At 46.2% G+C, this 18108-nt stretch overlaps 4 protein-coding genes and 1 long non-coding RNA gene across 5 annotated transcripts in view; 3 read left to right on the forward strand and 2 right to left on the reverse strand.

Moving 5' to 3' along the window:
* The window catches only part of LOC123652173, a 45573-nt gene that overhangs the window by 13947 nt on the left and 13518 nt on the right, over positions 1–18108 (reverse strand). Inside the window, exon 2 of the mRNA XM_045580296.1 lies at positions 17584–17714. Coding sequence (XP_045436252.1) covers positions 17584–17714 — 131 coding nt within the window. The remainder of the gene's footprint in view (positions 1–17583; positions 17715–18108) is intronic.
* LOC123652160 lies at positions 450–11383 on the reverse strand. The gene is made up of 3 exons (XR_006741326.1): positions 9904–11383; positions 7593–8694; positions 450–1239 (listed from the first exon to the last, which is right to left on the reverse strand). It is a non-coding gene; the product is annotated as an uncharacterized LOC123652160 (long non-coding RNA).
* On the forward strand, positions 2935–3696 carry LOC118716631 (interferon omega-2-like). The gene has a single exon (XM_036434185.2). The coding sequence runs from the start codon at positions 2980–2982 to the stop codon at positions 3547–3549; it is 570 nt and encodes a 189-aa protein (XP_036290078.1). The 5' UTR covers positions 2935–2979; the 3' UTR covers positions 3550–3696.
* Positions 11528–13080, forward strand: LOC118716625 (interferon omega-2-like). Its single transcript, XM_036434179.2, has one exon. It carries the CDS (start codon positions 11750–11752, stop codon positions 12338–12340), a length of 591 nt encoding a protein of 196 aa, XP_036290072.1. The 5' UTR covers positions 11528–11749; the 3' UTR covers positions 12341–13080.
* LOC118716633 (interferon omega-1-like) lies at positions 15722–16500 on the forward strand. Its single transcript, XM_036434187.2, has one exon. The coding sequence runs from the start codon at positions 15864–15866 to the stop codon at positions 16386–16388; it is 525 nt and encodes a 174-aa protein (XP_036290080.1). The 5' UTR covers positions 15722–15863; the 3' UTR covers positions 16389–16500.

Below are 18108 nucleotides of genomic sequence, written 5' to 3' on the forward strand. Positions count from 1 at the left end.
AACTGGGCAGAACAGGCAGGCCCTTAAGTGGGGGAGGGGGAACAAGGGAAAGGGCCTGCACTGAGTCACCTGTATCTGACATCATTCTGGTTGCCAGAGGGACAAGATGGAAGTGGATGCTGAGAGCAGAGCTCTCCCACAGAGATGGGGCCAACAGCAATGTCCCCAGCACAGGGGACTCTGACCCCAGGCAGCCTGCTGGGGATTGGAGGAACCACGGTTACTTCAGAGGCAGCAACAAACTTGTTCCAACTGTCAGAAAAATTTTAGTCTTTAAAACTACGGAAAAGGAATGTTGTGTACTTTTCCTTAGAACTTGAAGTCATTCTATAGACTCAGACCATACAGAACCATAGACAGCATTCCACTGGCATTTGAAGTGGAACTTGGATTCCCTAATCACCCCACCTTCCATGCTCAGTGCTCCCATGCTGTGACCCCTCCTTGATTTATAAATCCCATGTCCAATTCTATCCTTGTCTTTTAATGGGTTCTTCCAAACCAGCAGTATCTTAAATTCCTTAACGGTTTGATTTGGGATTCTTGGTATCTTCCAATTAATTCATCACTCCAGATTTATACTGCATAATAGTTAAATAAACCAGTTTAATACAAATAGGATTACTGGGAAGGTTGAATTCACCATTTCAAAGATCTTAGAACAGTAGTGGGACTATAGTTATCATGCAATAAAATTTTATCATTTACTATAAAATATCAATATAACTATTATTTAGATTAAGAGCACAATCTGGCAGGATCATCAAATTCCATTTCTTTCAAATCCACAATTCTCAAGGCAATCTTCCAGCAGCTGAGAGGATTTATTAACCAGATGGAGCAGGTACATCAGGTTAATATCCACTAGGTAGCAGGGAGGGTCCTGCTCCAGCAGGGGGTGGCATGGTAGCCAGTCTTCTGAGAGTTGGTTGCTGTGAGTCTTCCCTTCAGTCCTCAGAGCTGATCCCATGAGCATTAAATGACGTGGCTGGTCACTGGCTCAGGAGGTCCTGTTCTTTGAGCCTCTGGCAGTCAGCCCATTCCTGAGTTGGTATAGCTCAGGGCTGGCTCCATCCTCCATCTGCCTCAGCACCAGGAACCCCGTGTGGCTGCAGCCAATTCTGCCAACTTACACTTTGTCCTCTTGTCATCAGAAGTCACTTCCCTTCTTTCTCTTCTATGACACGCAGAATTCTATCTGTTTCATTTTTGCCCACAAACAACTATCGATTTTGCTTTCTAGGAAAGTTGAAATGAGAAACAAAAAGTCTGACGTCATGATAATTATAGAGGAAAATGGTGAAGTCTCTTTGACTTTCCTTACTTCCCTTTACATGAACCTCAGGATGAAGTAGAAAATCATGTCAGAGAAGCAACACACACTATGCCCAGGAAACCACTCTGTAATGACTATGTGGTTATTTACATGTAAAATGAAACACCATGCATAATTAGGGATTGAGGACTGTTTCTCCCTGACTTAGCAGCCTGAGCCTCACTGCCCTGCACCCTGAGCATGAGACAGAGGGAGGAACAGAGAAGCCCAAAAGAAACACACAAACTGAATGAGCAGCTGAAGTTCAATAGTTTCTGTTCTACAAGTTTCTACTGAGAGACGTTGTCATTGAATCTCCGTGCCAAGCTCAGAATTTCTGAGTTTAATGTGTTAATAATTTAAAAAGAGAATTCAATAATAAAGCTGCACTTGCCAAAATAAATTATTGGCCCACTGAAGAACAATGATTGAAAACGGATAACTAATGTCTATACCCACTTAGAGAAAACAAAGATTAGCTGTCAGTATTTAGGGCTGTGGACACCACTGACACCTGAGCCCTGGCTCAGGAGAGGAGCAGGTCACCACAGAGAACAAGGGTCCTTCACACACAACCTCCTATGGAAGCAGCAGGATGCTGACCCATCATTTGACACAAAGACACAAGCCCCTCCCTCTGTGGAGGATTCTAAGGAACTCAGGATGGGGTGAGCCTGCCCTCAGGGGGAGTCCAGGAGAGTTATAGGTGAGGACACTGTCACTCAAGAGGCAAAGGGTTACTAGAGCTGATCTCAGTGTCTGGAATGGGGTGGTGCTGGGAAAATATCACTATCTTGTGATGAGAATCTCCACACCTATACCCACCAGCAAAGGAACTCGGATTCCTGCTGGGGGTATGGCAGAGCCTGAGGAGCACTGACAATCAATAACAAATGCTGGAAAGGAAATGGCAATGCCTACAGAAGTGCTGACCCAGTGGCCCCCGTGAAGCACAGCCACATGGGCCTGCTGGAATGGGTTCTAGAAGAGAGACATCCCTGAAAAGCAGTCACTGAAAACCTCAGCCTCTGCAGGGAGCACAACAGTAAATAACTTTCAGTCCTTGGTTCTAAAGAGTTTATGTCGTACATGTGGTCCAGCAAGGACCTGACAAAACACACACGCCCACACGGATGAGGGAGCCTGACCCCCTGTGCAAAGGAAGGAGGGCAACATGGTGCCCAGACTGACACAACTAAAGTTTGTTGGGAGCCCTGACCGGTTTGGCTCGGTGGATAGAGCGTTGGTGTGCGGACTGAAAGCTCCCGGGTTCGATTCCAGTCAAGAGCATGTACCTTGGTTGTGGGCACATCCCCAGTGGGAGGTGTGAAGGAGGCAGTCTATCAATGTTTCTCTCCACGATGTTTCTAACTCTCTGTCCCTCTCCCTTCCTCTCCATAAAAAATAAAATATATAATCAAAAGTCTGTTGGGAATTTAAAATAGAAAATTAATAGTACAGATTGATGACATCTTTTTAAAAATCCTAAAAGAAAACAACAACAAAAAACGGAAGTGAAAGGGGAAAGAAATGTTTAGAAAATGAAAATTGTGGTGTTCCCTATTTAAGGGCCCTGCCTAGAAAGAAGGTCACTGCAGAACTTCTGGCCCAAGGTTGTTCACCAGACGCCCAGCTCAGCCAGGCCAGCAGCCCCCCCTTTGCCCATGGCCCTCCTGCTCTCTCTGCTCACGGCCCTGGTGCTGCTCAGCTCTGGCCCCGCTGGAGTTCTGGGCTGTGACCTGCTTGAGGACCATGTCCTGCTCAGCTGGGAGACCTTAGGGCTTTTGAGAGACATGAACAGCATCTCCCCTCTCTTCTGTCTGAAGGACAGACAGCACTTCCGATTCCCCAGGGCAGTGGTGGATGGCAGCCAGGTCCAGAAGGCCCAGGCCCTCCCTGTGCTCCACCAGATGCTCCTGCAGATCTCCAACCTCCTGGCCACAGAGAACTCCTCTGTCCCCTGGAACACGACCCTCGTGGACCTGCTGCGCACAGGACTCCATCGGCAGCTGAAAGACCTGGACACCTGTTGGGCGCGGGAGATGGAAGAGGAGGGCCCCACCCTGGCCTTGAAGAGGTACTTCCAGGGCATCCGTCTCTACCTGAAGGAGAAGCAATACAGTGACTGCGCCTGGGAAGTTGTCAGAGTGGAAATCCTGAGGTCCTTCTCCTCAACAATAGCCGCCTTGCAGGAAAGGCTCAGAAATGAGGATGGAGACGTGGGGTCGCCTTGAAAGGATTCTCGCTGATGAATGTGCCACCTCACCTTTGCCCATAGGTTCTTGGTCATGGGCAACGGATCTTCTATCTGCTTCAGTCACAGAACTTACTGAACTTTACTCAGCAAATCTGTTGTCACATTCTTAAGGAAGAAAATGTTACCTACCAATAGTGCCTGATAGGTTACAGCCTGAATGGTTATTTATTTATTTATTTATTTATTTATTCTTATCATATTTATGTATTTATATAACCAATATTTGTTCTTACCTTGTATTAAAATTTACAAAGCATGTAACTTTTTTAAAGTTATTAAATTTGCGTTTTGTTTTATTCATTAAATTGTTACCAAAGAAAACTTCCTGAGTTTTTTACTTCTGCAAACCTACATCCTTATTGGTTGAATCTATCTCAAAACAGCACTCTCTTTTTAAGTCCTTTACAACAGTCCCCCACTCCTCAGGAAGTGCCTATGGAAAGCTAGAAACCCATGGAATTGAGAAGAGCCCTGGAAAACAAGGAAGATGTTCGGTTTTTATGTCAGAATTGTAACGGGTTTCTATTCGGTCAGCAAGAGGAGAGGGTAGGGGTATCTGGGAGGAGTCTGTAGAGCGAAGTGGAAAGGATACAGGGTGTTTGTTGGCTGATATTGGCATCTGGTCCTCCTACCAGAGCCTCCCAGTCCTGGTCCACTGGAAGGATTCCCTCCCTTCCCGCCCCGCCCTGGCTGCCTCTGGCTCAGGAGTGGTTTCTGCTTCCAGGTGTCTCATCAGCAGAAAAGCCAAAGGGAGAGAGCAGCTGTGGAGTGGCAGCTCTAAGCTGTTCAAAAGGGTTGCAGACAGTTGTGCTTCTAGGAGTGTGCTGATGGAGGTCTCTGGGCCCTGAGCAAATGCCGATGTTACAGTGATGGCAGTGAAGGGAATCAGCAAATTCCCATAACTGCATGTGTCATGTGTGACTATCTCAGCGAGCAGGGAGAGAGACCAATTTGGGAGGATTTCTCGAACCTGTTCCTCAAATGACCTTGCCAATGCTTCAGTTCACTTGTCAATAAATTGTTGGCAGAACTGTAATACATTTTTATCCTTAATCTTTCTCTCCTCTACTCCTCTACTTCATGGACCAGCTTAGGAGAAAAACTTGCAGCATTGCCTACCACCTTTCCAACATTAGGATTCTTGCTACTTGCTTTGCAGATTTAATGGAAGTCAACTGTGTCACTCTTACATTACAAATAGGTTGTTTGGCCATTTGAGTTCTGCTGATTTCAACTGGGACCACCTGGGCTACTGAGTTTATGCTTCTCTACCTCCAGGTACATGTTAAGGCAAAATTCTGGGTGACCGGTGGTTGTCCTAGCCATGTTGACACATGTAATTAACCATCACAACCACTGTCCTGGAGAAAGGAAGCTCCCATTCTCAGCAGCCTCTTTGTTCCTGTGAAGAGTGAAATTCCTTCAATGTTTTTTGTTTTGTTTTGTTTTGTTTTGTTTTTTTGGTCTTTTTAAAATATATTTCAATGCTGGGGTTGCAAGCTCGATCCCCTGTGTGGGCTGTGCAGGAGGCAGTCCATCAATGGTTCTCTCTCATCATTGCTTTTCTATTTCCTTTCCCTCTCTGTTCCTCTCAATACATCAATAAAAATATATTTAAAAAATAAATAAAAATAAAATATATTTCATTGATTTTCCACATAGAGGAAGGAAGAGGGATAGAGAACTAGAAATGTCGATGAGAGAGAAACATTGCCCACCTGCCTCCTGCACACCCCCTGCCGGGAATGTGCCCACAACCAATGCACATGCCCTTGACCAGAATCGAACCTGGGACCCTTCAGTCGGCAGACCGATGCCCTATCCACTGAGCCAAATCAGTTAGGGAACCAATTTGTACTTTTATGGACTCATTCAAGTAAGGTTCTGTGAAGACACTTCAGTAAAATTTAATTAAAGAAAAATGATTCATCATTGCACATAGTTATAAGAAACTGTCCAACATGGCAATACTCCCAACTGAAAACAATTAATCCCTTTTATTAAAAATAAAAAAATCTTAAATAAATCACTTGTACTGATTTCAGAGAGGAAGGTGGAGGGAGAGAGAGAAATAGAAATATCAATGATCTGAGAGAATCACTGATTGGCTGCCTCCTGGAAGCCCCGCCCAGGGATCTAGCTGCAATGAGGCCCTGTGCCCAGACCAGGAGGGAAACCAGGACTTCCTGCTTCAGAGGCTCATGCTCCAGCGCTGAGCCAGGCAGGCCAGGCTGAACACAGTCACCCTGAAAATATTAAGTGTTTGCTTCCTTTCCAGCCAAGACAGTAAAATCACATTAAATACTTCTTTTGGTACAAATAAAATACAGTTGAAATAAAGTGCAAGTTTCACACATGGAGTTTTGATAGCCTGAATGTAAAAAATAAAAACTTTTTCCATTTTTAATTAATACTTAGGTAATATTCAATATATAAGTATTTTTAAAATTCGGACAGAAGAATGTCGTCAGATTAAAATGCTTTAAATTTCATGTAGATATTTAAATATTTTTTAAAGTTTAAGAGAATGGGTAAATTAATGTTTCTACGATTCAAATATATTTAAAAATTTACAGTGATATTTATTTATTACTAAACTTTTCAACTATTTTAAAAGTTTAATTAAGTGATGCTTTCATACAAAATATTTTAATATGAGGCTTCATATTAATATTTGATACTTAATTTTAAAATATTTTAATATTTTGAGTAGCATCAGGAAAAGCCATTTTTAATGCTCTCACTTTCCAGTATTATTTAACTTTCCCCGGGGCTCTCTAACGCGGTGACCTGCAGACATTACCCCAAAGCACCACAGACCAAGGGAGCCGCCCCTCCCGCCCGGCGCCCCGCTGGGCCTCCCCACCTCCCCAGCTCAGAATCCGGGCACATCTCCCACACAAAGCGCCCGAATCCGCACAAACCCCCCACACAGGCTCCGGTCCCGCCTCTGGCCCCTCAGCAAAGGGCCGCGCTGGAGCTTCCAGCAAAAGGAGAGCCCGGGCTCAGGAAGGCTCAGCCCAGGCCGGGCTCCGGGGCTCCGCAGGGCCAGGCCTCGGGGGGCGCAGGCTGAGCTCCATCCCAACAGTGGCTGCCCCGCTGGAGGCTCTGCTTCCCCCTGGGAGCTGCTCACAGGGCTCTGCGGGCAGCCAGCACCTCTGCTCCAGACACACTGACTGAGCTCCCCAAACTCAGGGGCACAGAGGCCCCCCCGCGTGCCCTCTGGCTGCCAGCTGGGGAACCGCGCTTCCTAGGGACCCCAAGGGAGGGTGCTGCTCACCGGGTCCCAAATAACCCTAGGGGTATCTTTTCATAAACCAAGCCCTCCTCCCCAAAGAAGCCTGCACCCAAATGCACCAATGTCCAAGCTCCCTTTTCCAAACGCAGCCCTTCCCAAAACACAGCCTGTGCTAAAAAGCAGCCTTTCCGCAGAAAAGTAGTCTGAATTGAAACTCACCCATTTAAAGCCCCGTTTTCCAAATCCTAGCCCCGCACACATCACAGCCTGTGTCCAAAAGGAGCCTTTCCCCCAAAAGGAGCCTTCACCAAAACGCACCCGTCTTCAGGCACACCTTTGCAAAACGCAGGATGGAAGGCTGCTCCCTGAGTATTAAAGCAGCAGAGAGTCCCTGGGTAGGAACTTCCTTGGCTGAGACCAGACAGCAGAACAAGGCTCCCAAGAAGGCTTTTCAGAAACGCCCCCTTGCGGCCGGCTTGAGAACCGCGCTTCCAGGGAACCCAAGAAGATCACTTGCTGCTCATGGGCCTGACACTCCCCCTGCCATTCCCAATGGCCCAGATCTCTGTGTGGCTGGTGGCAGGAGCCATGCTCTGCTCCAGCCCTGCTGGCTCTCGGGAGGGGAACACACTTTGGATCCAGAGAGCAGACAACCTGAGAGTCTTCAATGTTTTTCGACAACTGCAAAGAACCCCCCTTCACTTATGCCTGGGTGACAGAAACAACTTCACATTTCCCTGGAACAGGGGGACCATCCCCCAGATGCACAAGACACAATGCACCTGTCTGCACCATCAGATGCTCCTGCAGATGTTCACCCTGTTCAGCGCACAGCGCAGCCTTGCTGCATGGGACCACACCCTCCTCTCCCAGCTCCTCTCCAGCCTTCATCACAGCCTGGAGCACCTGGAGGAGAGGGAAGGAGAAGATCAGGCATGTCCCAAGGTGGGAATTCTCCTGCGGAAGTATTTCCAAAGAATCCATAACTACCTGAGAGGGAAGAACTTCACCGCCTGTGCCTGGGAGGTGGTCAGAGTGGAAATGGCATTTCGCATTGCAATCCTGTACCAATCCTCAGAGGAAAGTCAACACACTCAGAATTACGTTTTGTGGTGACTCTCTCTCTTCAACTGCATCCTTTGCTGAGCCCCAACACAATCTCCACTCACATTTCTGCACCAGCTGAGAAATACCTGACTCCAAAATAACTCCAAGGAGTCATTATAAAAATATCTTGTACATCATGACTTGACAAAATTATGTTTAGAGAGAGGTACATGAGCTGCTTTCTTAAATAAATAATTTTATCACTTTTTTTTTTTTTTTTTTTTTTACTGTTCAATTTTTTGGGACAGTGGTGATGGAGGGTGGAGGGACTACTGGCAGTTTCCAACTATAGATTCCATTCTTTTTTTAATGATACGATTCTTCAGGATAATGTTTGGTTAAAGACATTTGCCAGTTAAGTTCACGATGGCTCTTGTAACTGATCAACAGTACCCTATTCGCATGTTGGTTGGTCATTAGAGAACTTTAGCGTGCTTCTGTAGAAGAGCACAATGCAAGCATTTCTGATCAGAAGACTCTTATGTCTGGCTCTTGTGTAAACCATGATTGTAGGTCATGGCACCTTCTATTTGGAAACTTTGCCTTACTGAACACGTGTTGCCAAATTTCTCTGGGAACTTGATTCTATTGTACCCAGTTGTAGAAAAAAAAATTAGGGTAGATCACCTGCGATGTTTCCAAGCCCAGTACTGTCGTGGGCAATGTCACTGATGCTCCCAACAGTGGGGCTGAACCTATCTCAGGTGACGCGCTAAGTGCAAAGAGGTGAGAAGTAGACTCTGATCTGGTGATCATGGAACAGGACACAGAGCACACCTAGAAGCAGGAAGGAGATGGAAGTCAGCAAGGGCTTGAGAACTGGGCAGAACAGAGACAGTTAAAGCCTGGACTGGAAGAGGCAGGCCATCAGGAGGGGAACAAGGGGAAGGGCCTGCACTGAGTCACCTGTATCTGCAGATCATTCTGGTTGCCAGGGGGACAAGATGGAAGTGGATGCTGAGAGCAGAGCTCTCCCACAGAGATGGGGCCAACAGCAATGTCCCCAGCACAGGGGACTCTGACCCCACAGCAGCCTGCTGGGGATTGGAGGGACCACGGTTACTTCAGAGGCAGCAACAAACTTGTTCCAACTGTCAGAAAAATTTTACTCTTTAAAACTACGAAAAGGGAATGTTGTCTACTTATCTTTAGAACTTGAAGTCATTCTGTAGACTCAGACCACACTGGTGATGTCATACAGAACCATAGACAGCAATCCACTGGCATTTGAAATGGAACTTGGAATCCCTTGTCACCCCACCTTCCCTGCTCAGTGCTCTCATGCTGGGACCCCTCTTTGGTTTATAAATCCCATGTCCAATTCTATCCTTGTCTTTTAATGGGCTCTTCCAGACCAGCAGTATCTTAAATTCCTTAAGGGTTTGATTTTGGATTCTTGGTATCTTCCAAATAATTCATTGCTCCAGATTTATAATGCATAAGAGTTATATAAACAAGTTTAATGCAAATTGGATTACTGGGAAGGTTGAATTCACCATTTCAAAGATCTTAAAACAGTAGTTGGACTATAGTTATTATGCAATAAGATTTTATCATTTACTGTAAAATATCAATATAACTATTATTTAGATTAAGAGCACAATCTGGTAGGATCATCTAATTCCATTTCTCTCAAATCCACAATGCTCAAGGCAATCTTCCAGCAGCTGAAAGGATTTATTAACCAGATGGAGCAGGTACATCAGGTTAATATCCACTAGGTAGCAGGGAGGGTCCTGCTCCAGCAGGGGGTGGCATGGTCCCCAGTCTTCTGAGAGTTGGTTGCTGTGAGTCTTCCCTTCAGTCCTCAGAGCTGATTCCATGAGCAGTAAATGACATGGCTGGTCACTGGCTCAGGAGGTCCTGTTCTTTGAGCCTCTGGCAGTCAGCCCATTCCTGAGTTGGTGTAGCTCAGGGCTGGCTCCATCCTCCATCTGCCTCAGCACCAGGAACCCCGTGTGGCTGCAGCCAATTCTGCCAACTTACACTTTGTCCTCTTGTCATCAGAAGTCACTTCCCTTCTTTCTCTTCTATGACACGCAGAATTCTATCTGTTTCATTTTTGCCCACAAACAACTGTCGATTTTGCTTTCTAGGAAAGTTGAAATGAGAAACAAAAAGTCTGACGTCATGATAATTATAAAGGAAAATGGTGAAGTCTCTTTGACTTTCCTTACTTCCCTTTACATAAACCTCAGGATGAAGTAGAAAATCATGTCAGAGAAGCAACACACACTATGCCCAAGAAACCACTCTGTAATGACTATGTGGTCATTTACATATAAAATGAAGCACCATGCATAATTAGGGATTGAGGACTGTTTCTCCCTGACTTAGCAGCCTGAGCCTCACTGCCCTGCACCCTGAGCATGAGACAGAGGGAGGAACAGAGAAGCCCAATAGAAACACACAAACTGAATGAGCAGCTGAAGTTCAATAGTTTCTGTTCTACAAGTTTCTACTGAGAGACGTTGTCATTGAATCTCCGTGCCAAGCTCAGAATTTCTGAGTTTAATGTGTTAATAATTTAAAAAGAGAATTCAATAATAAAGCTGCACTTGCCAAAATAAATTATTGGCCCACTGAAGAACAATGATTGAAAATGGATAACTAATGTCTATACCCACTTAGAGAAAACAAAGATTAGCTGTCAGTATTTAGGGCTGTGGACACCACTGACACCTGGGCCCTGGCTCAGGAGAGGAGCAGGTCACCACGGAGAACAAGGGTCCTTCACACACAACCTCCTAGGAAAGCAGCAGGATGCTGACCCATCATTTGACACAAAGACACAAGCCCCTCCCCCTGTGGAGGATTCTAAGGAACTCAGGATGGGGTGAGCCTGCCCTCAGGGGGAGTCCAGGACAGTTATAGGTGAGGACACTGTCACTCAAGAGGCAAAGGGTTACTAGAGCTGATCTCGGTGTCTGGAATGGGGTGGTGCTGGGAAAATATCACTATCTTGTGATGAGAATCTCCACACCTATACCCACCAGCAAAAGACCTCGGATTCCTGCTGGGGGTATTGGCAGAGCCTGAGGAGCACTGACAATCAATAACAAATGCTGGAAAGAAATGGCAATGCCTACAGAAGTGCTGACCCAGTGGCCCCCGTGAAGCACAGCCACATGGGCCTGCTGGAATGGGTTCTAGAAGAGAGACATCCCTGAAAAGCAGTCACTGAAAACCTCAGCCTCTGCAGGGAGCACAACAGTAAATAAAACTCAGTCCTTGGTTCTAAAGAGCTTATGTCGTACATGTGGTCCAGCAAGGACCTGACAAAACACACACGCCCACACGGATGAGGGAGCCTGACCCCCTGTGCAAAGGAAGGAGGGCAACATGGTGCCCAGACTGACACAACTAAAGTTTGTTGGGAGCCCTGACCGGTTTGGCTCGGTGGATAGAGCATTGGTGTGCGGACTGAAAGCTCCCGGGTTCGATTCCAGTCAAGAGCATGTACCTTGGTTGTGGGCACATCCCCAGTGGGAGGTGTGAAAAAGGCAGTCTATCAATGTTTCTCTCCACGATGTTTCTAACTCTCTGTCCCTCTCCCTTCCTCTCCATAAAAAATAAAATATATAATCAAAAGTCTGTTGGGAATTTAAAATAGAAAATTAATAGTTCAGATTGGTGACATCTTTTTAAAAATCCTAAAAGAAAACAACAACAAAAAACGGAAGTGAAAGGGGAAAGAAATGTTTAGAAAATGAAAATTGTGGTGTTCCCTATTTAAGGGCCCTGCCTAGAAAGAAGGTCACTGCAGAACTTCTGGCCCAAGGTTGTTCACCAGACGCCCAGCTCAGCCAGGCCAGCAGCCCCCCCTTTGCCCATGGCCCTCCTGCTCTCTCTGCTCACGGCCCTGGTGCTGCTCAGCTCTGGCCCAGCTAGAACTCTGGGCTGTGACCCACTTGAGGACCACGTCCTGCTCAGCAGGGAGAACGTAGAACTTCTGAGAGACATGAACAGCATCTCCCCTCTCTTCTGCCTGAAGGACAGACAGCACTTCCGATTCCCCCGGGCAGTGGTGGATGGCAGCCAGGTCCAGAAGGCCCAGGCCCTCTCTGTGCTCCACCAGATGCTCCAGCAGATCTCCGACCTCCTGGCCACAGAGAACTCCTCTGTCCCCTGGAACACAACCCTCGTGGACCTGCTGCGCACAGGACTCCATCGGCAGCTGGAAGACCTGGACACCTGTTGGGCGCGGGAGATGGGAGAGGAGGGACCTGCCCTGGCCACACAGGGCCCCACCCTGGCCTTGAAGAGGTACTTCCAGGGCATCCGTCTCTACCTGAAGGAGAAGCAATACAGTGACTGCGCCTGGGAAGTTGTCAGAGTGGAAATCCTGAGGTCCTTCTCCTCAACAATAGCCGCCTTGCAGGAAAGGCTCAGAAATGAGGATGGAGACGTGGGGTCGCCTTGAAAGGATTCTCGCTGATGAATGTGCCACCTCACCTTTGCCCATAGGTTCTTGGTCATGGGCAACGGATCTTCTATCTGCTTCAATCACAGAACTTACTGAACTTTACTCAGCAAATCTGTTGTCACATTCTTAAGGAAGAAAATGTTACCTACCAATAGTGCCTGATAGGTTACTGCCTGAATGGTTATTTATTTATTTATTTATTTATTTATTTATTTATTCTTATCATATTTATGTATTTATATAACCAATATTTGTTCTTACCTTGTATTAAAATTTACAAAGCATGTAACTTTTTTAAAGTTATTAAATTTGTGTTTTGTTTTATTCATTAAATTGTTACCAAAGAAAACTTCCTGAGTTTTTTACTTCTGCAAACCTACATCCTTATTGGTTGAATCTATCTCAAAACAGCACTCTCTTTTTAAGTCCTTTACAACAGTCCCCCACTCCTCAGGAAGTGCCTATGGAAAGCTGGAAACCCATGGAATTGAGAAGAGCCCTGGAAAACAAGGAAGATGTTCGGTTTTTATGTCAGAATTGTAACGGGTTTCTATTCGGTCAGCAAGAGGAGAGGGTAGGGGTATCTGGGAGGAGTCTGTAGAGCGAAGTGGAAAGGATACAGGGTGTTTGTTGGCTGATATTGGCATCTGGTCCTCCTACCACAGCCTCCCAGTCCTGGTCCACTGGAAGGATTCCCTCCCTTCCCGCCCCGCCCTGGCTGCCTCTGGCTCAGGAGTGGTTTCTGCTTCCAGGTGTCTCATCAGCAGAAAAGCCAAAGGGAGAGAGCAGCTGTGGAGTGGCAGCTCTAAGCTGTTCAAAAACGGTTGCAGACAGTTGTGCTTCTAGGAGTGTGCTGATGGAGGTCTCTGGGCCCTGAGCAAATGCCGATGTTACAGTGATGGCAGTGAAGGGAATCAGCAATTTCCCATAACTGCGTGTGTCATGTGTGACTATCTCAGCGAGCAGGGAGAGAGACCAGTTTGGGAGGATTTCTTGAACCTGTCCCTCTGAAGACCTGGCAAACACTTCAGTTCACTTGTCAATAAATTGCGGGTAATACTTCAATACATTTTTATCCTTTACCTTCCTCTCCTCTACTGCTCTTCTCCATGGACCAGTGTATGAAACCTGGACCCTTCAGTCTGCTGGCCAAAGCCCTATTGGTCAGGGCTAAATATTTTTTAAAGTTTAAACGAATGTGTTAATAGTTTTTACGTTTCAAATAAATTAAAAATATTACAACGATATTTATTTCATTCTAAAATATTTTAAAAGTTTAATTATTTGCTGTTTTAATATAAAATAGTAATTTAATATTTTCAGTAGCACCAGGAGAAGCAGTTTTAATACTCTCACTTTCCCGTTGTTTTTTTGTTTTTTGTTTTTCTTTTAACTTTCCTCAGGGGCTCTGTAACGTGGTGACCCCAAAGCCCTGAGGAGCCGCCACTCCAGGCCCAGCGCCCAGCTCAGCCCCCAGCGCCCCCAGTGGGGCCCTCGCTGTCCCCCTGGAGATCCAGGCTCTGAGTCTGGTCACATCTGGCACACAAAGCGCCCCGATTCTGCACAAACCCCCCACATGCTCTGGACCCGCAGAGAATGGATTCTGGTGACAATGGCCTCACGGAACTTCCCGCAAAAGGAAAGCCCCATTCTTAGTTTTTTGAGGAAGCTTCATACTGTTCTCCACAGTGGCTGCACCAGTCTGCATCCCCACCAGCAGTGCACAAGGGTTCCCTTGTCTCTGCATCCTCGCCAGCACTAGTCAGTTTGTTGCTGTGTTGATGATAGCCATTTTGACAGGTGTCAGATGGTACTGCATTGTTGTTTTGATTTGCATCTCTCGGATAATTAGTGACTTTGAGCATGTTTTCATATGACTCTCGGCCTTCCTTCGGTCTTCTTTTGAAAAGATTCTATTTAGGTTCGTTGCCCATTTTTTTTTCCTTTATACTAGATCATTTATATTTCTTTTATTAAGTTGTGTAAGTTCCCCGGAGATCTCGGAGATTAAACCCTTATCAGTGATAACATTTGCAAATATGTTCTCCCATGTAGTGGGCTTTCTTGTTGTTTCGTTGATGGTTTCTTTTGCTGTGAAGAAGTTTTTTATTTTGATATAGTCCCATTTATTTATTTTCGCTTTAGTTTCCATTGCCCTAGGAGCAGTATCAGTGAAGAAGTTCCTTCGGCATATGTCTGAGATTTTGCTGCCTGTGGATTCCTCTAGTATTTTTATGGTTTCCCGTCTTATGTTTAAGTCCTGTATCCATTTTGAGTTTATTTTTGTGTATGGTGTAAGTTGGTGGTCTAGTTTCATTTTTTTCTGCATTTAACTGTCCAATTTTCCCAACACCATTTATTGAAGAGACTATCTTGACTCCATTGTATGTGCACACCTCCTTTGTCAAATATTAATTGAGCATAGTGGTTTGGGTCGATATCTGGATTCCTCAAAAACCTAAAAATGGAGCTCCCATTTGACCCAGTGATCTCACTTCTAGAAATTTATCTCAAGAAACTAGAAACACCAATCAGAAAGGACATATGCACCCCTATGTTCACAGCAGCACAATTCACCATAGCTAAGATTTGGAAACAGCCTAAGTGCCCATCAGCAGATGAGTGGATTAAAAAACTGTGGTACATCTACACAATGAAATACTACACTGCTGTAAAAAAGAAGGAACTCTTACAATTTGCAGCAGCATGGATGAACCTGGAGAGCATTATATTAAGGGAAATAAGACAGGCAATGAAAAAACAACAACAACAACAACAAAAACAACAACAACCACATCTCACTCATTTATGGAAAATGAACATTATAACCTGATGAGCAAAAAGATAGATACAGAGGCAGTACAGCACTGAACACTGTCAAATTACAGCGGGAAGGCTGGGGAGTGCTGGGGAGAGAGGGAAATAGATCAACCAAAGGACTTGTATGCATGCATATGAGCACAACCAATGGACACAAGACACTGGACTGGCGGGTGAGGGAAGATGAGGGCATGCGGCAGGGGGCAGGGAAGGCTGGGGGAAGGTTAATGGTGGTGGGGGGAGGAGATATATGTACTAATATATGTACTGCCTAAACAATAAAAATATACATATATTTCCAGGGGGGGGGGCGGTGAGGAAGGAAAGCCCCAAGCTCCTGGGGAAGCGCAGCCAAGGCCAGGCTCCGTGCTGGCTTCCTAAGAATAACGTCCGCGGGAGGCGCAGGCAGAGCTCCGTCTGCAGCAGCTGCGGCCTCCAAATGGAGACTCTGCCTTCACCATTGAAGCTGCACAAAGTGGCTACGGGGCTGGCCAGTTTCTCTGCTCTCAGACCAGACTGACTGAAAACGAATGTTCAGAGCTCAGCTCTTCACAAAGGCCACGTCACAAAAGGCCTCCTGCGCGCCCTCTGGCGGCCCGCTAGAGAATCACGCTTTCTAGGAATCCCGAGAAGGAAAGTTGCTGCTAATTTTGCCTGCGACTCCTCCTGGCGGTAGCCCCCTGAATCACTGCCATTCTCAATGGCCCACATCTATCTGTGGCTGGTGGCAGGGGCCATGCTCGGCTCCATCCCTGCTGGCTCTCTTGAGGAGGGCATACGTTGGCTCAATATAAGAAACAACAAGAAAGTTTTACTTCTTTTGTATCAACTGCAAAGGATCCCCCCTTACAAGTGCCTGGAAGACAGAAGCAACTTCAAATTTCCTTGGACTCCGGAGGAAATCCTCCAAATGAAGAAGACACAACGCACCTGTCTTCACCACACGATGCTCACGCATATCTTAACTGCCTTCGCAACAAAGCACAGCTTTGCTGAATGGGACCACGACCACCTCTCTGAAGTCCTGTCCATCCTTCATCGGACCCTGGAGGGGCTGGAGAGCCAGGCGAAAGAGGAAGGAAACAGGCTGGCTTGCGCCAAGGTGAGAAGTCTCATCCGGAGGTACTTTCAAGGAATCTACCATTACCTGGAAGAGAAGAAATACAGCTCCTGTGGCTGGGAGGTCGTCTTAGTGGAAATGATGAAACGCCTTGGGACAATGTAACAATCCTCAAAGGAAAGTCAACAAATTCAGAATAAATTTCTATGGTGACTGACTCTCTCTCTCTCTCTCCACTTGCAGTGTTTGCTGAGCCCCCAAACAATCTCCACTCACATTCCTGCACCAGCTGGAAACTACCTGAAACCACAATCAAGGGGTAATGGTAAAAAAAAAAAAAAAAAGTATTGTACGTCATGAATTTACAAAATTATGTTGAGAGAGAGGTACATGATCTGCCTTCTTAGGTAAACAATTTTATGCCATAACTAGAGGCCCTGTGCACGAAATTCATGCGCTGGTAGGGTTCCTAGGGGATTGATGCCAACAGCCGGCCGAGTACCTCCTTCCCTCCCTTGGCACCTGCTGCCTCGGTGGTCAGGAGGGTGAGGGGGTGAGTTAGGAGGTTCACCTCCGTTCCCCCAGTCAGCTCCTCCCTCTGGTCAAACTCCCAGATGAACTCTCGATCCAGGGGACAATTTGTACACTACACTTTTATTATATAGGATATTTTTACTGTTTAATTTTTTGGGGGGGAGGGCAGTGATGGAGGAGGGAGGGGCTATCCACTGTTTCTAAACAGCAAATTTCATTTTTATTTTTTTTTAATGGAAAGGTTCTTCAGGATAATGTTTGGTTAAAGACATTTGCCAGTTAAGTTCAGCATGGCTCTTGTAATTGATCAACAGAAAACGATCCAGACGTTGATCGTTATAGCACTTTACCTTGCGTTTGTAGAAGAGCCCAATGCAAGCATTTCTGATCAGAAGACTTTTAGGTTTGGCTCTTGTGTAAACAATGATTGTAGGTCATGGCACCTTCTATTTGGAAACCTTGTCATTCTGAACACGTGTTGCCAAATTTCTCGGGGAACTTGATTCTATTCTGCCCAGTTGTACAGAAAGCAAATTTGAGTAGATCACCTGTGATGTTTCCAAGGTCAGGACTGTCCGGGGCAATATCACTGATGCTCCCAGCAGTGGGGCTGAACCTATCTCAGGTGATGCGCTAAGTGCAAAGAAGTGAGAAGTAGACTCTGATCTGGTGATCATGGAGCAGGACACAGAGCACACCTAGGAGCACGAAGGAGATGGAAGTCAGCAGGGGCTTGAGAACTGGGCAGAACAGAGAAAGTAAAGCCTGGACTAGAGCAAGCAGGCCCTCAGGAGGGAAACAAGGGGAAGGGCCTGCACTGAGTTACCTGTTTCTGCAGATCATTCTGGTTGCCAGGGGGACAAGATGGAAGTGGATGCTGAGAGCAGAGCTCTCCCACAGAGACGGGGCCAACAGCAGTGTCCCCAGCACAGGCGACTCTGACCCCACAGCAGCCTGCTGGGGATTGGAGAGACCACGGTTACTCCAGAGCCAGCGACAAAGTTGTTTCAATTGTCAGAAAATTCTCTCTTTAGAGCTATGTAAAAGGAATGTTGACTACTTTTCCTTATAACTTGAAGTCAGTCAGTTCTGTGGACTCAGACCACACTGGTGATGTCACACAGAACAATAGACACAAATCCACTGGCATTTGAAGTGGAACTTGGAATCCCTTGTCACCCTCCCCTCCCTGCCCAGTGCTCTCATGCCGTGGTGTCTCCTTGGTTCATAAATTCCATGTCCAATTCTATCCCTGTCTTCTGTTAACAGGCCCTTCAGACAATCCGTTATCTTAAACTTTTTAAGGGTTTGACCTTGGATTCGTGGTACCTTCCAAATAATTCACCACTCC

This window comes from Pipistrellus kuhlii, unplaced genomic scaffold (genome assembly GCF_014108245.1).
Source record: "Pipistrellus kuhlii isolate mPipKuh1 unplaced genomic scaffold, mPipKuh1.p scaffold_m20_p_12, whole genome shotgun sequence".
Classification (NCBI taxonomy): Eukaryota; Metazoa; Chordata; class Mammalia; order Chiroptera; family Vespertilionidae; genus Pipistrellus; species Pipistrellus kuhlii.